The 21,541-nt window shown below is 57.4% G+C and overlaps 1 protein-coding gene across 1 annotated transcript; it reads left to right on the top strand.

Annotated features, from left to right (window-relative positions):
• The first annotated feature begins 1,921 nt into the window (after positions 1-1,921).
• Positions 1,922-20,869, top strand: NGFR (nerve growth factor receptor). Its single transcript, XM_057715698.1, has 6 exons — positions 1,922-2,097; positions 8,808-8,949; positions 12,269-12,628; positions 16,249-16,501; positions 17,759-17,919; positions 18,615-20,869. The coding sequence occupies exons 1-6, from the start codon at positions 2,032-2,034 to the stop codon at positions 18,914-18,916; spliced, it is 1,284 nt and encodes a 427-aa protein (XP_057571681.1). The 5' UTR covers positions 1,922-2,031; the 3' UTR covers positions 18,917-20,869.
• Positions 20,870-21,541: the final 672 nt, after the last annotated feature.

Genomic DNA, 21,541 nt, shown 5'->3' with positions numbered 1-21,541 from the left:
TGTGTCGAGATGGATAACCTTGGCAACAATAGTAACCAGGATCATAAATTAATAACAGGAGTATTTAAATTAATGCCATACTGTCGATACCCTTGGTAGTAAGCAGCTTAACGCTGCTCTTAGTACTAATGTTGCCCCTTCCTGCCTTGCATGAACTCAGCTGAGAGGAAATGTAGGGCTCTAAAAGCAGCAGGAGGAGACAGCTTAGAGGCAATCCCTGTCTGAGAGGGGGGAATCCTCAGGAATTTCTGAAGAGGGGCCGGCTGCCTGGCCTCTTATGCCCAGCCATGGAGGTGGCTCATCCACGTTCATGGTCAAGGCCACAGTGATGTCCACCTATCCTTTCTGGGGATATCCACTGGACTTTGTGGGTTACACAGGAAAGAAATTCACAGGGCAGAATTCCCACCACCCACCCCCAATGAATGAATTAGCTTCAGCTGATCTGGGAAATCACCTACCAGCAGTAAGCTTGCCCTCTTCACATGTGCCTTAATCTCCCTCTTCTTCCTGTAAGGTGGGAAGGCAGTACTATTTTTTTCAAAGTCGAAACTGAGGTCCACACCCGGTCAAAGTCAGGGTGAGGGGATGGGCTCTGTAGACTTGCCCCCCACAGCTCTGTGCTCCAGGGCCTGCCTATTTGGGAACCAGGAAAGGGTGGGGACAGGCAGGGGAGGGGGAGCATCACGGTGGCGGTGGGAGTGCTTCCCACCAGGAGACTGGAGGCACACTCCCTGGGTGGCCAACACCTATGATTTGGACCTGCCAAGGTTTCTAGGGCATGGTGAGTGTGGTCCTGGGGAATGCCTACATAGTACATGGATGGGTACATGACTATGAGTCCATTCAACCAATTTTACATGTATCCCCTTCTACAGACCTTTATTGAACACTTGTGTACCAGGCATTCAGAAAAGAAACCATAGTCCCTGCCTGCAGGGGGCTCATCAGCTAATGGAAACACAATCTAGTGAAGGCAAATTGTTGAGGATACATCTTTGTGTTCCTATCAGTGTGTGTGTGTTCGTGAATGTGTGTGTGCACTGTGTGAGAGACCATACACGTGAGGGCTGGCTTGGAGGTGACTGCACACGTGCACATGTATGTGTGAATGTGTAGGTGAGTATGTGTGTGAATGTTATGCACACGTGGGCAGTGAGTGTGCATGCGTGGAGGTGCACAGGCATGTGTGGAACGCGCAGGTCTCCAGGACTGCGTGAGGCTGGGGTGGGCACAGGTGAATGCATCAGCTCATACATATTTGAGCTTGGGAGTGTATGTTCTCTTTTTTGTCTGGGTGCGCACCTGTGACCCCTTCAAACTCACATGTTAAGAATTCAAATGATGTTGGGATAGTCTCCACCTAGAATATCCCCACTGCGTGTGGTCGCGGTCAGGCCACCTGCCCCTCCTCCCCTCCCCCCTTCCCTTCCCCTAGGCCTCTGCCAAGAGAACCCCCCGCACTGGGAAGGGGCAGAGGGAGCGGCGGGAGATCAAAGGCGGGGCGGGCAGTGGGCGTTATTGCTGATAATGGCTGGGAAAGGAGCAGGGCATTGGGGAAGAACCTGAAGCCAGAAGCAGGGAAAGATGGGCAAGAGAGTGAACCCTGCGGGGGGCCGCAGCCCGTGGGAGCCGCAGTGGGGACGCCGCGAGCCCACAGCATCCGGGACGGACGCGCAGTAGCGCGGGCCGGGCGCCGGGTACCGGGGCGGGGTAGGGGATAGGCTTTGCGGGCCAGGGCGCCGAGAAGCGGCAGCAGGGCGCGCGGGCGCGGCTCCCCGCACGCTCTCCCATCCCTCCTCTCCCCTCCCGGAGGCGGCGGGGCGGGCGGGCGCGGTTCCGGAGGTGGGCGGGCTGGGCGGGGAGGAGGCGGGGCCGCCGCACTGGCTTCTCTCAGCCCCTCCCGCCCGCAGCCAGAGGGAGCCGAGCCTCCGCCAGGTCTGGGGGGGTGGGCGCTGGAGCGCAGCGCAACCCTATCAGTCGGCTGAGCGGGCTGAACTGGAAGCCGAGCGCTGCCGCGAGAGGCGGGCGATGGGGGCAGGTGCCGCCGGCTGCGCCATGGACGGGCCGCGCCTGCTGCTACTGCTGCTTCTGGGGGTGAGTGCTAGACGGAGGGGAGCCCGCTCCCTTTCCCGGGACTGGAACCCCTATGAGTTGAGGTTTCCCCGAGGGAAAACAGAAAAGAGCGTTGGGGTACCAGATACTGGGGGTGGATGGCGGGAGAGGAGCTCTGATGCCAGTATCCACGGAGGAGCGTCTAAGGTTCTCGGAGCGAAGAGGCGACCCTGAGATTCAGGGTAGAGAGATGCGGACAAGAGGAGCGCACGGATGCGGGTTCTCATGTACCATGGGGGGTGTGTGTGGAGGAGCTGGGAGGGGTCTCTCAGGAGGGAGTTGTGGGCTCTCGGATGCCTGGGTTCTTCGGAAGAGGGCGCTTGCATGCTGGGATCTCGAGGCGACTTTCCCCCAAGCATCTTGATCTCTGGGAGGTCTTGAGACAGAACCCAAGCTAGAGAAGGAGGAGGAATGGGACGGGAACTAGAGAAGTGAGGGGAGAGTGTGGTTGGGGTGGGGAAGCGGAGACGGGGACATGGAACAATGTGGAGGAGGATGGAGGGACTGGAGGCAAAGGGGACAGGGCATCGGACAATGAGGACCAGCCAGACAATGGGGGGGGAGGGGCGTGGGAGGGAGAGGTTCGTGGAGCGGGGCTCTGTTGAAGAGAGAGAAGTGGGTTAGGCAGGGCAGAAAAGGGACGACGGCGAGGGAGGTAGAGAGATAGAAGCAAATTGAAAGAGGACGGAGAAGGGAGAGCGGACCCTAAAGTGGTCGGGCCCCGCCTGTCCACCGAGAGACGGTGGGACGAGAAGAGAGAGCAGAGGCACAGACCCTTCCTATGCGTGTCGCGCGCTCTTTCTCGAGGCCTCGCGGGGTCGGGGAATTGCGGCTTGGGGTCGGAGGCTGGGAAGGGTGTGCCCACTTCGCCGGGGCGAACCTGCTTCCCGGGTTCCCCCGCGACCTGCGGGCTCCTCCTACGCACTTCTCCTCGCGGTTTGAAGCAGAGACGAGAACTGGATGGGATGGAGCTGGCGTCGTCCGACGGGTTCTGGCCGCCGCCACTTCTCAGGGTGCGGAGAGGCCCGACGCGCAAAGCCGGGAAGGTCCAGGCAGCGCGCAGCCGGGGGTCGCGCGGGCGAAGGCGACCCGCAGGGGGCGCTGCGGCGCGAGGGCGGAACCATCGCAGCTACCCGCGCGCCTGGGGCCGCGCGCCGCACCCGCCACCCCGACCTCCGGTTGAGTTAAGCGGCCCGAGCGCCGCGCTGACGGTTCGCTCGGTTTCCGCGCCCTGGCGGGTCGGGACTCCGCCCGCGCCCCGCCCAGCTTTCTGTGAAAGACGCCGAACAAGACCGAGGCGCTCAGAAGCCTCGGATTCTGTCTCGGCAAAGGACTGCGCGTCCTCGTAAGCATCGAAGTCCGCCCAGCAATTCTGACAAGACATTCAGGAGATGTGACCTGGTGTGTGGCCATGAAGGGAGTGCCCTGGAAGGTCTGGCAGTGGAGGAGGTGTCTTCACTCCCCCTGCCATCTTCATCTCTCATCTGAGCATTGCGCCCCCAAGTCCCCACTTTACAGACAAGGGGACTGAGCTCTGAGAGTTTAAACCAATTGGGCAAGATCCCACAAGCGAGTTGAGACAGAATCCTAGCTAGACTGCCCCTCACCTCATTCCCAGCTCGGGACTCCCCGTACCTCTTAAGGGGCAGCCCGGCGTCCCAGCTCGGGGTAAGAGCTGCGTGTCTCTGTGTCTCTGCGGCGGGCGGGCGTGACACCATCCCCAGAGTCAGGCCGGCGGAATATGAGAGCTGGGATGGCCAGAGACCCTTTCCGGGCGCTGGCCCATCCCCGAAGCTCAGCCCCGGTTCCCTGCGCTGTCGGTACCTGTGGCTTCGTCCGGGGATTTGGGAGTGACTGCGGGCACGTTTGCTGACTAACGCCTTGGGTTAGAGATGCTTCTCGGCCGGCGCGGCGGGAGGCAGGGAGGGGGGACTGGGGCGGCCAGTAGTGCGGCTCCCGGAGGGGCGAGGGCGTGGGCTCCGGATCTGGGCTGGAGAGTGTCCCCCGAATAGAGAAAAGGCGAGGAAGGAGGGGAGCTGGGGGCGGAGGGGCTGGAGGCTTGGGAAGGTGGACCCCGCTCAGAATCCGCCGCCTGCAGCCCCTGCGGCTCTTGCCTCCGCCTTGCCGCGGGGCTGCTGTCTCTGGGCTGGCGCTGCGCACCGCAGCGGTCCGAGTTTCTTCCTGGGCCGCGGCGAGAGAGTGCTGAAACCAGAGCGCGTCCCGGCGGGTCGGCTGGCGGGCCGCGCCGGTAATGGAGGCACTTTGTCATTCAGACGTCTGTAACCGGAGCCGCCGGGCTAGCTAATCCCCCTAATAGGGATGCAGCCGGGGCAGCAAATGCATGGACGGGAGCGGCCGGGTGGGGGAGGCGACTCCGGGAGCGAAGGGGTCCCCGCCCCTCTGTACCAGCCCGGTCCCGTTCACGCGCCTAGATTCTAACCTAGGGGTGCAGGGTGGGGATGCGGGAATAATAAAATTGGTTGAGTGCCTACCGTGTGCCACGCACTGCCCTGGGTAATTTCTCTTGTGTTATTTAATCCTTATAAGGCCCCAGCAGAGTAAATCTAGTTATTCCCACTTTACAGTTGAGGGAGCTGAATCTCCCAGACCTTCAGGCAGGAAACCAGGCTCCCCCAGTTACTATGTCGTGGTACCTTTGTCAGAACCCAGGATGCTTGGCTTGGAGTTTACTCTTTCCTTCTTATGCCAGGCAAACCCCACTGCCCAACCTTCCAGATCACGGAAGGACACGTGGCCCTGAACCACCACTAGACCTAGAGATTAGATCGTGTCCTATGCCCCTGGCACCACAAATTTGTATCTGAGCCCGCCCCCCCCCCCCCCCCCCCACTCAGAGCCCTGTCCCCTTTTAGAGTCCTGGCGCAGCACTGTCCTCAGTAACTAGCTCTTGTCTCTGACCCCAACTCCACCCTGTATAAAGGAGGGGGGCATGTGCGAGCGCGTCCCCAGGGCTTGCATTGCTCTCAGAAGACTCTCTGGATATTTGAAAACTCTCTAACCCCATGACTGTGGCCAGCGGCTCCATTCACCTAAAGAACCCTTTGCTGAAGTTGTTGTGAATGGTTAGGACTCATCGCACTGAAGCCTTCCTATAGTTTCAAATTCTTTCAGCTATTTTGGTGTGTTTTCTGTTTTGTCCAGTCTTAAGTTAATTCTTAAAAGTCAGTTCACCTAAAGGTATTTCCACCTTAGTTTCTTGAAAGCCTGGACATGGCAAAAAAAAAAAAAATTGCAAACATTCTCAAAAATGGAATAAGTGTAATAAAAATAAATTTCAAGCAAATGTGCCTATCATTTTGGTAAATTGATCATTTTGGAGCAATTAGCCTGAATCCTAGTCATCCTTCCCTGCTTCCCAAGATTGTCTGGCCGTGGACCAATAGAGGGTGTGGCCAGGTTGGTGCATCAGGCCACTTAGCAGAATGACCTCTGTGGGCCTCAGTGTCTACATCTATCAGAGAAGGGATGAAGGCAGTCCCTCAAGCCTTTCCTCCTCAGCTTCTGGAGCAGTTGTTTGGGGTGATATTTCCTCTTCTTCATGGGACTGTGACTCCTCCCAGGAGTCAGGGAGCATATCTCATTGGGAACTCGTAGTTTAGTGCTCAGTAAATAGTTGGTTAGTAAGCAGTTCTCCAACCTCCTTTGGTCCCCATACCCTCTTCAGACTCTTCTTGGTGGGTAAGTCTCTTCATTTCTATCCTGCCCCCTACTCTGAGATGGTTTCTTCTGTTTGGGGATGGCTCAGCTCTCCTCTCCCACCACCTACCCCCCCAGGCTTAGCAGCTCACTCTCCCTAAAACAAGACACATCTTTGATAACCAACATTTATTGAACTCCAACTATGTACCAGATTTGCATAAATTATTTCATTTAATTTTCATAGAAACCCTGGACAGTAGACATCACCAACCCACTGTTTTAGGGAGCAAAACTGAGGCTTAGAGAGACTGAGAATTTACCCAAGGTAGCACACTATTAAGTAGCAGATCTGGATTGTTTTGAAATAGAAAACAAAACCAGCACAGGAAACACACGGTTACTAATTATGTGGCCTGGACTCCAAATGCAAGACTTTGGAGAAGAGAGAGGACCACGGGCTGCAGTAGGGAGAGCAGGCTTTGAGAAGAGGGGATTGCTCGAGGCTGCCACTCTGCCCAGGACTGCCACAGTCAGACCCCCTCAGTTATCTGGAGCCCAGGGCTCTACTGACATCAACTAACTGGAACACAGCCCAAAGCCACAAAGGACCTTGGAAAAGAGAAAAGCGGGGTCCCAAAGTGAATAAACACCTTATTTATTTAATGCCTCCAGCAACCCTCTGAGGCAGGTACTGTCATGGTTACCTAATGATGAAGAAACTGAGGCACAGAGAAATTCAAAGCCTGTCCCAGGTCACCCAGCTCTAAGCAATGAGCCAGGATTCAGAGCAAAGAAGGCAGCTGCGGAGGAAGGCAGACTTTTTATTCCAAGAACTGCCCCCCTCCTGGTTCAGATACTACTTGTAAGTACTCACTTTATACACGTCCCTCCCAGGGCTAGTTACATACTTTCTAAAGATTCAATTAGGCCTAATAAATTAGAATGGGGAGGGACTGCTCAGGTCACACTGGTAGCAGCAAGAATTGACAACTGATATCTTGACAGGAAGGGAGGAGACAGAAGAACTGTGAGGAAAGCTGACAGGAGAACTCAAAGAGACAAAAGTGTGGTAATTTGGGATAAAGAACACAGGGTTTCATTGCACTACATCCCAGAATACTCGCTGATGTAAATATTGAGTCCCTGAGTCGTGGGGGAACCGAGAAGATATGTTCCAGAGACAGAGGAAGGTGCAGCGCCCATGGTTAAAGTGAAAAACATTAGGTGAGAAGAACAGCAAAGCCACGACTTTCCGGAAAATCAGCTATCCAGAAAGTCAGTCCCTGGATTCCAGTTAATTGAGGCCCTATCATGTTATGTTCTTAAATTGCATAAATATACATGTTGGGTCCCTAATATGTGCCAGGTGCCATCTCAGGCACCGAGGCAACTACAGTGCCTGCCTTCAGGGAGCTGACAGTCCAGTGGGGATGCTGTAGAGTGTCAGAGCAGACAAGAAGAGTAAACAGGACATGTGACAGTGCAGCTCTGCCTGATCGGGGAGGGGCTGGAGCCACAGGACCGCTTCCCTCATGAAGTGACATTTAAGCAGAGCCTTGAACGGTGAAAAGAAATCTGAACAGACCTTTCTGGAACCTTGCTCACCTCCCGGGGGGGAAAGCCTGCGTCTGGGACTAACCTCGTCCCCAGGCTTCTGGTCTGCAGATGTTCCCAGCACTGTGTTCCTGTCACCTGGGAGGAGACGGGGGCAACACCCAAGGTTCCCCTCTTGCTGCCTGCACCCTCCCCACCGGTCCCTTGGGGACCATAGGCTGCCTCCTAGACCGATCCAACCTGTCCACGCCCCTGCCTCCACCAAGCCCTAGTGAGACCTCAGGATATTTGAAAGGAGTGAAGGGAAAGGAGTGTTTTGGGCCATGATCTGGCCAATGTGGAAGCAGAGGGATGCCCCAAATGACCTTTACAGCTCCTCTCCAGTCCCATGATCTAAGAGCCCATACTTCCTCTGAGTATCAAATGGGAGCTGCACAGTTTGGAGCCAGGGTAAGAAGCTTTGGAGTTTTATTAGACATTAAGACTTTTTGTAAGGAACAGAAACATAAAGCAGTCTGCCAGCAGCCCCTCCCTCTAGGGAATCCGGCGCTAAATCGTTCCATCCACGAGCAAAGACGCCTCTGCGGCAGGAATCTGACTCCCCTTTCCCGTTCCCAGTGCTGTTCCCACTGGCTGCATGGGGGGCAGGGAGAGGGGAGGGCTGGTGGGTGGAAACCAAACCCTAGGGGAGCAGGGCTTCCGAGTGGTGAGAGCAGCCACTTTCTCATCATTGGTAACAGGCATCCTTTTCTCCCGTCTTGGCGCCAGACTCTTGATGACTGGCTGGTCATTTGCTTTGGCCCTGAGCTGTCTGCATCTCTATCTGTCCAGAGAGATGAAGACTCAGAGGGGGAAAGCAGAGAAGGTCAGAATTCCCAGAGCAGAGCCAGGAGTTGAACCCAAGATCCCACCCCTCTGCCTTCTGTTCTTTGGTACAGACACTTCCCATTTGATTCTTAATATGTGGAATGGTAGAATTAAGGACCCGGGAGCTAGCCTTTGTTAGAAAGACTCCCCTCTGGGTAGACGCATCCCTGCAGGTGTGCAGCTTAGCAAGTGGCATTTGGGCTAGATTTCAGCTTCTAGTTGCCCCCTTGGCTGGGAGCCCTGTTCGAGCTGCAACCTGCCTGCCTGCCGGTTCCTGACTGCCGCCCAAAGGCCCTCTGCTAGGCCTCAGGGTCGCCTTCCCCACATGGTGTATCCTTGGGATTTCAGGAGTTACTGTAACCCCAAAATGAACTGTGCAGAAGGTTAGCATCCAAGGCTCTGATCTCACACCCCCAGCAGCCTGCAGGGGCGCGCTCTCCCCCACTGCCTTTCTTCCCCATCAGCTTTCAAGTGCCAAATGCCTCCCTGGTGAGCTCATCCTGGCCCAGGTGGTTCCAATAGAAGGCTTTAGGAGGGGGTGTTTGCTCCCTCGAAATCTACCCCATCCCTTTTCTCTTGCCAGCCTGACCTTCTGATCTTCTTCCACCCAGGTGTCCCTTGGAGGGGCCAAGGAGGTGTGCCCCACGGGCCTGTACACCCAGAGCGGCGAGTGCTGCAAAGCCTGCAACCTGGGCGAGGGTGTGGCCCAGCCTTGCGGAGCCAACCAGACCGTGTGTGAGCCCTGCCTGGACAGTGAGTATAGGGTGCCCGGTGCGGGGAGGGGAGCGGAATGGAAGGGAGGACAAGGGGGCTGGAGGGCATGCCCAGTAGAGGCCTTACAAGTGCTCTGCGTCCTGGCAGGGACTCCTGCCCACCACTGCATGGGCACCAGAAGTGGGTCTGACCCAGCAAAGGGGGCAGAGAGGGGAAGCTCAGGATGGATGAGGGAAGTATACAGAGGGAGGAGGGGGACCTGATGGGGGATCCCCAGGGGTGCCCCTTCCCAGCCCCCAAGTAGGGAGGCCTGGTAGAAGCGTGTGGCCAGGTGGGAGGAGTAGCTGATGCTAAGACCAGCTAAAAATATCACCTGCACTGCAAAATCAATGGCTGCCACTTACCCTCCGTGCGCTTGGGGGGAGGGGAGGAGGATCAAATCCTAGCTGCCCTGGAGACTGACCTTGGGGGATCCTGGGAGGGTGTGGCTTACTCTGCCCCTTGGCCAACTGTTCTCCAGCTCTGATCTAGGAAGCAGAGCTTCCCCCAGGCAGCAGGGATGGAGGTTGGAGCACTACAAGGAGGTCCATACTGGGGGGTGATGTCAGGTGTGAGGCAGGGAGGGGTGCTGTGGCCATTCCTACCTGGGATTTCCTTGGGGAGGGGAGAGAACCCCGTCTTCCAGAGATGCTGGAGGAGGGAGGCAGAAAGATGGCAGGTCTGGGGTCTGAAATTCTATGCGCTTGACTCTGGAGTCTCATCTCTGCTGGAACCTCCCCCCATCTCCCCCCTCCCCCCCCCCCCCCCCCCCACACACACACACCTCAGTTGCCTTCAGGCCGAGGGCCCTTTTCCTGACTGCCTGGAAAACTTTCCTGTTGACAATTTGATCCTGCCTTCAACCTGTCACTCAGTGCCCAGCTGGAGGCCCAGTGGGAATTCTACTCAGATTGTTCTTTCATCCTGTTGGGAACAAGGGTACAGGAACCAGGAACTCTGAATCCACCACCAGCCTGTCTCACCTTTGGATGCCTCACCGCCACCACCACTCCCTCGAGGCACCACGCTGCACACAGCCTCTCTATCCTTCAGGCAACCCCAACACCTTGGTGTCCCAAACACTCTTTTCCTGTTTCTGTGCTCGTGGATCCTATAACTCCAGCCCCCAGCAGAGGGATGCCAGGTAGGGAGGCTGGACATCCCATTATACTTTTGCTATCTTGCCATCTGGCCACCTCCCCTGGCCCTGGCCTAACAGGGTTTCCATCCCAGGGCAGGGTTGGCCAACCATCAGCTACCCTGGAACCTCCCACGTTTGCCCCTCTCATTTCCTTGACATCTGCCCAGGGCCTCTTCTCTTTGGACTCTAAGTCTCCCAGGATGAGACCCCAATCCCTTCTGTCAAAGCAAGGAGTGAGGTAGAAGAGGCGGAGAGAGGGCATCTCCAAGGAAGGGGAGGGGCAACAGGAGCAGAGACCAGCTCGGAATCCTCCCTCCCACTTCATCCCTCTGCTCCCCTCCCTTCCCTCCTTCCCCTCCCCACCCCCACACCCCAGCTGTGTTAACAGGCTGCCTTTACAAGCCCACTTTATGGGATGGAGACCCCAGCGGGCTTTCCCTCTATCCTCAAAACGTTTCCACAAGGAAACCCATTAAGCTCGTGCCTTCATTCTCTGCCAAAAAAAGACCACATTTTCCCCACCCCCTAGAGCCCTCTCCCAGGAGTTTGCTGCTAATTTTCTGTATTTTCCCATGGGCAGGACCCTCCTCTTCCCCTCCCTGTGACTAGACCCACCCCCCTGCCACATGCCAACCAGATAGGAACCTGTTGTATAAATTGGACATCCTGCCTCAGCTGTTTATGTTTGGAAGTCCTTTCTGCTGTCTGACTAATATCCCTGCTACTGAGGTTCACTGAATTTATCATTGCCCACCCCAGGGGGGCCCAGCCTTTATAGGATCCCTGCTGTGTGTCAGGGATCCTATAAAGGAATCCTGAGGAATTCGCTACCGAGAAATTTCACTTATTGCTCACCACAACCCTGTGAGTGGAGACATTATTCCCTGTTTTACAGAGAAAGAAAAAAATCTCAGAGAGGTTAAGTAAAACACCCAGAGTCACACAGCTAATAAAGTGATGGAAGCAGGTTTTGAATCCAGATCTGCCTGATGCCTAGGAAGAGAAACAGGAGTCGCTCTGCTAGAACTGACTTGAAACTGAAGTCTTCCTTCCAGGGCCATCTCTGTCTTTTCTTCTCTTCGCCACCAACTGCTGCCCCTTTTACTTCTCTCTGCTTTTTCCTTCTTTGCTTCTCCAGCCCCAGCCCCAACCTCCAAGATAATGACCCTGTGCTCTATCTTGTCTCTTGATGCTGTTAGAGAAGGTTAAGATCGGACCCCCACAGCAAGCCTTGATTTCCCTCCAGTGGGGTCCCAATCTCTGTACCTCTGCTTCCACATTCTGAGCAATCCTCCTTCCTTGGTTCTCAGGTTCTAAATCTGTGCTCTTCCTACCCTTGTAGCAACGACACGTCCTCTTGGATTCAGTTTGGCATGGAGTTCTCCACCATGGGCTGGAAGGGAGGAAGAAGATCTGGCTCTATGACCTCCCCCTTTTTTGCACAAGGTGGAGAGGACCCTGGCATCCCTCCCCTTATTCTGGAGCTCACATCCATTAACTGAGAGAGCATGAGTCAGGAGTGAGCTCGGAAATCTTTCCTCCCTGCCCTTTGAAAGAGCTTCTTTCTCTCTAGCTTCAGTCCCTCCTGCTGTACCTTTCTTGCCAGGAGTCCCATCCCCACCTTCTAGAGCCAAGCCCTTCAGCAGCGTGGGGTAGCGCCACGGGTGGGAAAGTTTGTTGTCTAACCCTAGTCACTCCCATTCAGGCCACACCTGAGCCCCCCCACCTGTGCGGAGAGGATTAGAAGGGCAGCTGAAGGCGGGAGGCTCCGTGGTGAAGACCCGCCATGCCTGGGTTGGGTTCACAGCTCAACTCTGGCCTGCGGGGAGGGCTGGGTGGGAACCAGGCTCAGATTATTCCTTAATCATGCTGGGAACTCTCTAAGAGAATCTGCCAAGAAATTTACCCGCACCAGCTGTGTTACCCCAGGAACCTCAGGGTCAGAGCTTCCGGGGGCCGGAGCATGGGGCCCCCGGTGCCCTTCCTCCCTCCCAGTCGGCAGCCACGAGCCGGGATCAGGGACGGGTGGGAAAAGGGGGAGAGTCAAGGAGGGGGCCAGGTGGAACAAGGGGGTCCGGGGATGGGGCGGGAGGTCCTCCAGCCCCTGCGTCCCAAGCGCCCCAAGGGCGGGCGACTAAATTCAGGCGTGGCTCCCTGCTCACGTCCATCTGCCCTCAGGCGTGACCTTCTCGGACGTGGTGAGCGCCACTGAGCCGTGCAAGCCGTGCACCGAGTGCGTGGGGCTGCAGAGCATGTCGGCGCCGTGCGTGGAGGCGGACGATGCCGTGTGCCGCTGCGCCTACGGCTACTACCAGGACGAGACGACCGGCCGCTGCGAGGCGTGCCGCGTGTGCGAGGCGGGCTCGGGGCTCGTGTTCTCGTGCCAGGACAAGCAGAACACGGTGTGCGAGGAGTGTCCCGACGGCACGTACTCTGACGAGGCCAACCACGTAGACCCGTGCCTGCCCTGCACGGTGTGTGAGGACACGGAGCGCCAGCTGCGCGAGTGCACGCGCTGGGCGGATGCTGAGTGTGAGGGTGAGCGCGCGCGCCGCTGCGCTGGGGGGTCGGGACGGGGGTTCGGGGAGGGGCGGGGGGAGAAGGGCGCCCCGGGGCAGGCCGGATTGGCAGGGGTCGGCGTGGCTTGCGGGGGCAGCCACCGTGGCCTCGAGCCAGCGGACACCCTCCCGATCCTTCCCACCAAAGGACCCCATCCACTATTCCCCCTTGGGCTAAGTGTTTGAAAAACCACCCTCATCATCCCAAACCAGGGCCATTTTCCAGAGCTTCGTTAACCTGTGGCTGAGGGGTGAGGGTGGGGGTTGGGTGGGTGGCAGATGAGCTGCATGAAGGTGGCCTCTGTGTCCAGAGCACAGATAGGACACGTCTGATCCTTGAAGCAGACTCTCAGAACTGGGGAAGGGGCCTGAGGACCCTCAGGAGTTGGGACACTTTGGCTCTGAGGCCCGTAGTGGTTTATGGCTCTGGGACCTGGGATGCAGTCTGCCCTGTCACTTACTATCTGAGTGATGTCAAGGAGATCACTTCAGTTTCTGGACTTCAGTTTCTGGACTTCAGTTTCCTCTCTGGTCACACGGTTTCCGGGGTTGCTGTGGGTTTGGGAAGGGGCCTGGCTCACTTCCACTTGTGGGGGAGGGTTCAGCAGTCACTGTTACAGTTCAGTCAAGGATGAAGTTAGACGCAGGGAACACCAAGGAGGTCCTGCGAACAGGAGCTTTGGAACAGAGAAAGAAGGGGAGCCACAGGCTTAGGGCTTGGGAGCCAGAGGATGAGGCAGGGGCATGTGGAGGGCCCTCAGCTTCCCAGGTGGACGGGAGCTGGTGTGCCCACCTTAGCCAGAGGGGGCAGTTCCTGGGATGGGAGGAAGTAGCACTATGACAGCCAGGGCAGAACTGTTTTGGTCCCTGGCTGGTGACCTCCATCATGGGGGAGAGATTAACAATGCCTTTACTTTCTGTCATCCTACGGCTGGGCACCCATTTAGCTATTTCCCCTTGGGACCTAACCCTCAGGGTACTCTCGCTCTGAGCAGGCAACACAGTGCTTCCTTCAGGGAGCCCCAAGTTGGACGGGACAGAGCCAGCCGTTGCCCCAGCCTGATGAGGGAGACACGGTCCCAGCACTTAGTTCCCAGGAGACCCCCCATTCTGGTGGTGGCAGCACAGCCTCCGGCTTCAGTCAGCCCCCAGTTGGATGGGAGAGAGAGATCCCCTGCCATGGGGAACCTCGAGTTGAACACACTCATGACTGCCTTCCACATCCTGTGATCTCTGGCGCAGAGAGCTCAGGGTGGAAAGGACTGTTAGGCTGGGCTGAGGCCAGGTGTGTGTGTGAAGCTTCCTGCATCGGGGTGTGGAGACGGGGTGGAGGAGTGGGATGCAGAACGTGGTGGTTCTGGTGGCGATTTTCCCGGGCCAGGAGACAGGCAAGTAGCGTCAGGCACAGGGCGGAGCGGGGAGGGAGTTTCAGCAGCCTGCAGTGGGCAGGCGGGTGGCACGCTTCTGTGGGCAAGTCCGAACCAGCTGGTGGGGGGACCTAGGGGTGCGATTAGAGCAAAGAAAGGCGCTGGCTGGGGTGGGGAGTGGGCTCTGCCTTTTGGCGCATTCCCAGATTCCTTCCAGATATCGCTCTTTCCCCAGCCACCCTGAAGGGGTGCGTTTATCCCTGCCCCTCTTGCCCTCTCCCGCTAGCCTCTGAAGGGGTAAATGTCAGCTCCAGGGCAGAGGGAACATTTCAGGAAATGGAATTTGACTTGTGGTGGCTTGGTTGCCCCCCTCCCCTCCAGTGCATATACATTTCAGGTGTCAACTTGGTGACTCACCCACCCTGGGGGCAGAACCTGGCCCCCCGCCCCCCCCCCAAGAAATTTGGGTTTAGGAGGAGTAACCTGGTCCCTCTTTCCACCCCCAAGTCTGACAGCTCCCATTCCGGACACGGCTGTCAGGACCTGCCGAGGGCTTAGTGGGTTGGAATGCTAGTGGACACGGCCACATCTGGATCTCATCCCCAAAGCGCCCTGGAAGGCGCTGTCTTCAGCTTAGTCCATCTCTCAGCTCTTCCCCACTGCTCTCAAATCTCTGTGATGCCTGATTCACTGACCCTCCACCCAATCATGCCTTCAGCCTCTGGGTTCAGGTCAGTTGAACAGAGCTGCACCCTCATTCTCGGGGCTCAGCCTGCCCCTCCCCCTAGCTGGCCCAGTCCCCTAGCCGGGCAAGAGAAGACCCTCCCCAGGCCAGCGTCTTGCCTGTGGTTGCCAGATGGGAGGGCTGTGTCTCCTCCACTCCCTGCCTGACCTCTTCCACCTCCTCCTTCCCAGGACTGAGATGGGGGAGGGGTGGGATAGGGCAGCAGATGGCAGCCCCCTCCCCAGTGCCAGCCAGATGGATTCCAGATTCACATCTGGGGACCTTACTTCTCAAAAGGTGCTGAAAATGGGGTCCTTTGAAGCATCTTTGCCTTGAGCCAAGGAAGCCTAGGAAGCTGGTGGGCAGCTTTGACTCCAACGTGGGTGGGCAAACTGGGGGCTGGGTGGGGCGGAGCTGGGGAGTAAAGTACCCACCCTTCACCCCATTGGCACGTCCTGTCTGCTTTCCCCCGCTGCCCCAGGCGTGGGACGCGAGGACAGATGGGGTAGGTAACTTTGCCCAGACAGGTACCCCCAGGTCATCCAGAGCCCACAACCCTGGGTACTGCCCCCGGCTGGGTGGCAGAATGGAAAATCCCATCCATTCGTGCCAGGGACTGCTGGGTCCCCTGCCAGGGAGGCTGGCAGTGCCCAGCTGGCATGAGAGAACCTAGGTGGGTGGCAGGGCAGGCTCCCTCCCCTGATGCAGTGGCAGTGCCTGCTCTGTGGGCCCTGTCTCCACCAGCAGTCCTCATCCTTCGCAAGTTGGGTTTGGGCTGTCTGACACTGTCTTCTCTGGGTGGCAAGATCAGATGGTGTGGGGGCCACCAAGGGCAGGAAATAGAGGCTAGCCACTGTCCATGCACTGGCTAGAGGGAAGCAAGCCAGCTGGGCACCACCCAACCCTGCCCAAGCCTAGAGCTAGGACACCAGAGACTGGAAAGGAGGCTGGATGCCAACTCTCAGGGGCGGTGCAGGGGAAGGTACCTCTCTGCCAGACCCGATTATCCTCATCCTTCTTTAGGTCAGGTGTGACTGGGGCCACTGGGGCAACCTGGGGCCAGAGAAATTACATTTCCCTAGCCTGATTCCAGTTGGAGGCATCCTGGGGCCCATTCTCTTCATGTGTTTACCTCCATGCTGGGCTTTTGGGTACCAGGGTAGGCAGAATAGAATTCTAGGATCACAGCTATAGATGGAAGGGAGCTGAAAGACCATCTCTTTTAATATCCCCATTCTGTAGATGGGAAAATTGAGGTCCTGAGAGTTGAACGGACTGGTCCATTGTCACACAGCAAGTCAGTGACAGAGCTGAAGGGGACCCAGGGCTCCTGATTCTTAGGCCCTGCTCTTTTCCACCATCATGACATCATATACCCAATCCCAGCCCTCAGCCTTGTGTGTGGGCTCTGAGCATACAAGCACCTGGGGCAGGGTGGGGGCTGGGGGAGAAGCTCTGGGGGTCAGAACGTAGGGGAGGGGCCCTCATGCCTGTAGCCCTTTCTCCCAGAGATCCCTGGCCGTTGGATTACACGGGCCACGCCTCCGGAGGGCTCAGACAGCACAGACCCCAGCACCCAGGAGCCTGCGCGACCTCCAGAGCAAGACCTCGTAACCAGCACGGTGTCAGATGTGGTGACCACAGTGATGGGCAGCTCCCAGCCCGTGGTGACCCGAGGTACCACCGACAACCTCATCCCTGTCTATTGCTCCATCCTGGCTGCTGTGGTTGTGGGCCTTGTGGCCTACATCGCCTTCAAGAGGTGAGAGGGGGAACAGGAGACAGGGAGCCAGATCCTTGCCCTCAAGGAGGGCTTTGCTGTGACCATGACCTGAAAATGCACACATTCTTTTAACTCAACCCCAAACCAAGCGCATCTGCACTTACCAGCAGCTCCCCCACTCCAGAGTGTGGCAGGTCAGCAGGAGGTAGGTAAGGGGATCATCCCTGTCCTGTCCTGGTGCCAGCACCTCCCCACCCCCATTCTGCTCCCCTGCCTGACTCCCCAGCCCCCAGCTGCACACAGAGCTTCTTTTCCCAGCAGCTTGTGTCCTCATTCCCTGAACCCCATTTATTCACACCGTTACCTGTGTGTTGTGTGCATGTTTTCTCTTCCTTCCCATGTCACACATGGGATGTTATGGCACCCATATCCAGGAATCAGGATGTGGATAAGTCCTAGAAAGCGTTTTAAATGTTTAAGTGCATTTTCCATTCTTAAAAAAAAAATCATCAAAGTAGTAACATGCTTGTTTGGGAAAAATGCAAAGAAGACCAGTGTCTTGTAAAGCAAAAAGTAGTGAAGCCTCTTTTTATCTCCCCAAATCCTACCCCTCTCCTCTTCAGAATCTGTTTGGAATGGATCCCTTCCAGCCGTTTTCTATGCATTTATAAACACATGTGTAGAAAACCTGTTATAGATATACATACACACGCAGGTTGTTTTGTTGTTTTTTTTTTTAAAGCATCAATGTGGTCATACTATACATATTCCACAACTTATTTTTTCACTTAATCTCCCTTGGGAGAGCTTTCCTCAGAACATACAGATTATCTGATTATTTATAACTTGCTCATTCAATAATCTGGGCGGATCATAATTTATCTAACCAGTCTCCTGTCGATGGACATTTGGTTTGATTTTAGTGTTTTCTTATTACTTCTACTAGCAGAGGGAATCCTTGTACATATCCCTGCATACATGTGGGAGTACTTGAGAGGGTAGATTGGGAAAAGTGGAATTCCTGGGAAGTCATTTATTTGTGCACTATTCATCTCACTGATATTTACTGCACGCTGGACACATACACAAAGCCCTGGGTGCCACCGTGCCCTCACAGTGCTTCCGGTGTGGGCCAGGGGCAGGTGTGCGGAGGAAGAAGAGCCTCTGGTGCTGTGCGGGGGTTACCGACGGGCACCCACCAGGTCCCGGGCATCCACACACCAGAGCACAGGTACCTTAGCTGTGTGGTCCATGCGGCCCCTCAGCCCTGAGAGTAGGCCTGTCCTCTGGCTCCAGGTGGAACAGCTGCAAGCAGAACAAGCAAGGAGCCAACAGTCGGCCGGTGAACCAGACGCCCCCACCGGAGGGAGAAAAACTGCACAGTGACAGCGGCATCTCCGTGGACAGCCAGAGCCTGCACGACCAGCAGCCTCACACTCAGACGGCCGCAGGCCAGGGTGAGCAGCGGGGCCGGGTCGGGCTCGGGGGGCCGAAGCAGGGAGAGCAGCAGTGATGGAGATTAGGCTGTAGCAGGGACTGCGGAGGGGCGGGCTACAGGCCGTTGTGTGGAAGGATGGGAAAGGCGGGGTGAGGGAATGGGTAGGAGAATCCTTTTCCAGTGGGATGACTTGGGAAGTGGAAGCTTTGACAAATTGGAGCATCTAGACTCATCAAGCTAATTGTCCCCCAGGGCTAATTACTCCCCAAGTGGCTGCAATTAGCCTCCTGCCCAGGACTTCTGGGGAACAAGTAGTTAATTATGTCTCCTAATTGGTGGCCCACAGCCCGGCTCCAGGACACTTGCCGCAGTTGAGTCTGGGACCAGAAGTCCTGTCTCCTCAGCCTTGATTAATTGCTGGGGGTGGGGGTGGGGCCGGGGTGGGTAACGGGCAGGGAGCTTAGGTGGTGGGGGTGGTTCTGGAGCTGTGGGTGCAGAAGGCACGTGAGCCAGCATCCCCCAGGTGCCTCCACAGCCCGGCCACATCCAGGACTGCATCTTGGGCATTCCTCTGCTTCTCGACCCTCGGGTCCTCCCCAGACTGGGAGGAGAAATGCCTCAGCCCTTCTTGGGTCTCATCCCAGGCCTCCAGGCCCACTGTGGGGGAAAGAGGGTCCAGCGGGCAGCGCCTGACTCCCCCTGGGTTCTTGGCAGCCCTCAAGGGTGACGGAGGCCTCTACAGCAGCCTGCCGCTGGCCAAGCGGGAGGAGGTGGAGAAGCTGCTCAATGGCTCTGCGGGGGACACCTGGCGGCATCTGGCGGGCGAGCTGGGTTACCAGCCTGAGCACATAGACTCCTTCACCCACGAGGCCTGCCCGGTCCGCGCCCTGCTGGCCAGCTGGGCCGCCCAGGACAGCGCCACGCTCGACACCCTCCTGGCTGCCCTGCGCCGTATCCAGAGAGCCGACATCGTGGAGAGCCTGTGCAGCGAGTCCACGGCCACGTCCCCGGTGTGAGCCGGCCCGGGAGCCCCTGCCCTGCCCCCACATTCCGACGACTGATGCTCCAGCCAACCCCATGGGCCAGCGTCAGAGCTGCGCGCCTCTGGGCAGGGCCTCGGAGCCCGGGCCCCCAAACCGCAGCCCTGTCACTGCTCCTGTGTGGCCCCGTCGCTTCTGATCACACTCCCTCTCCGGTGCCAGAAGTGCCCCTGCTGCCTCTCCCGCCCTGCCCTGCCCTGGCACCGTCCCAGGTCTCCTGCTCGCTTCTCCCCCCGCTGCTGGGGGGGGCCAGCCCCTCCCACCTTAGCAGGTTGTCACATCTGGGGGGCTGACACCAGGGATGGTGTTGGGGGCATGACAAGGCCCCAGAGACTCAGAGGGAGAGACTGAGGAACCAGAGCCATGGACTCTACACTGTGAACTTGGGGAATGAGGGAGCACCTTTGTGGCCTAAACCTCCCTCAGCCCACCCCCCTGCCCCAGCCTAGTATGAAGAGGATCAGAGGTTTCACAGAGCTGGAAGAGGGAGTTGAAATCTAGTTCATCCCCCTTGCTTTACATACAAGACAGTGAGGCCTAGCGAGAGGCAATGATTTGCCTAAAGCCACCCAGCAATGGGGAGGCCAAAGATGGGCTGGCCCCTCCCGAATGAGGGCTGCAGGCTTCAGGTTTGCTGGGAGTGGGGGGCCAGGCGACCTTCTGGGGACTGTCTCAAAGCCAGACCCAGTCTGCACTTCACCATCACCAGGCCCTTCCAGCCCCTGTGGAGAGGGGATGCTCCACCCGAGGCCCAGCCCACTGATCCATCCGGACCCCAGTCAGGTCTGGGCTTTGTGGCTAGGGGTGCCGCTTCCCTCTGCCTGTTCCCTCAGGGGTGTCGGTGTGGTATCTGTGATGTGGCTAATCTGTAGGTACCCGCCATCCCAGCACAGACCCAGAGCCAGCAGAGGCAGCATCTTCCCCTAGAGTCAGCCCTGGCGGTCGGGGACTAAGGATCCCCCACCTGCAACACACAGATTCACAGACACACACCCACACACACGCACGCAGGACAAGAATTCTTGCTTCTCTCCAAGAGTTCTTTCTCTTGGGCTGAGGCCGGATCCTGCTGGGGCAGCTGCCAGAGAAGCATCGAAGGGAACTGAACTCTGCTCGCTGTCTTCCCTCGCCCCCGGGTTTGGCAGGCCAAGGACGGCTGAGGCCTGAGCTGGCGCCTGCCGTCCAAGGGCCTGCACGTGGAGGAATGCTTCCCCCTCCGCCCCTTCCCTGCAAGCGCGGGTTTGCCTGGGCCCTGGTGGCTGCAGCGAGGAAAAGTGGACCCGCGTGGGAACGCAGCAAGAAGAAACTGACTTCACTGTGGCCCAGAGAGGATCTCTCCCCAGTTTAGAGAACCCTACAGAGGACTGTGCTTTCCCTAGCGTGGTCCCAGAAAGGGGCCATGTGGTGCCCCCCGGCCTGTTCTGTTTTGCTTGATGTTGGAATGAGTGCGACCCCCTATTTAGCATGAACGAGCCCCGAGCAGGATGTGCACGGACAGCCACCTGTCCCCAGCCCAGGGGTCTCTCCACCCCGTAGAAGGGACTGGGGACACTGTACATAGATGGCATTTCTTTGACCTGAACCTGTGATGGGAGGAGGAAACTCACCTGCTGGCCCCTGGCCTGTGAACGTGGGGAGTGGGACAGGGTCTGAGGTATTTATTTTCCTCCTCAGCAGCTGGGGAGGCGCTTGGAGGTTGCAAGTATGTTTTAGCATGTGTTTGGTTCTGGGGCCCCTCCAGCCTCCCTTTGGGCTGAGATGAAACCCTTTTGCCCCCTTCCCCCACCCCAGCTGGGGGCTGTGAGCTCCAGACTCCTTGTCACCCTCCCTGTCCCCTGCCCCTTGCATCCTGTGTAATCGTTTCTTGGGCCCTCCTGAAACCTACACATAAAACATAAATGATGAACATTAAATAGCAAAGAAAGAAAAGTCACACAGAGATTTTTCTGGAAATACATGTGGTTTGAGTTGGTGCGGGGCTGTGTGTGTGTGTGGCAGGGACCCGGGTATAATTTCCAACTCACTGAGTTCCTGTCCTATTTTTTTCCCCACATAATGGGAGAGTTTTAACAGAAATCCAGGAAATTCACGTGTCACCATGGAGTTAATTTAAGTAGAATAGAGAAGGGGTGAGGGCCCTCGCTGCCAGACCTGGGAGAGGGAAAGTGAAAATGGCTGTGCAGGAAGCTGGCCAGCTGTGAACTTGACCAGATGTCAGAAGTGAAACTGACCACAGGGGAGCAGAGGCTTACTAGGAGGGCCAGGTCACAACCCCACAGCTCCCAGCCACCCACATGGCCCGGGAGGAACACCACTCCCCCCTGCAACACACAAGCGCACACACACAAGGTCTGGCTCCAGATGGCTTGGCAGGAGCCGGGCTGGCCCGGCCTGGAGTTGGGGAGGCCCCTCCCTTGTGGCTCTCCCGGGCAGGTCCTAACCCCAGCTCCTACCAGCCTGGCTTTGAGCTCTGCCTGGTCCGGGAGCTGCAGGGTTCCAGGCCCCGGGCCTGTGCCACTCTCCCAGGCTGGCCGGGCAGCTGGTCTGAGCTGTTCAGCCTCTGCTGGTCACTTGGCTGGGTCTTCTGATGGGGCTGGCTTG

Source organism: Hippopotamus amphibius, chromosome 17, assembly GCF_030028045.1.
Source record: "Hippopotamus amphibius kiboko isolate mHipAmp2 chromosome 17, mHipAmp2.hap2, whole genome shotgun sequence".
Lineage (NCBI taxonomy): Eukaryota > Metazoa > Chordata > Mammalia > Artiodactyla > Hippopotamidae > Hippopotamus > Hippopotamus amphibius.
The sequence above is the reverse complement of the archived record's forward strand: the minus strand, read 5'-3'. Positions and strand labels throughout refer to the sequence as shown.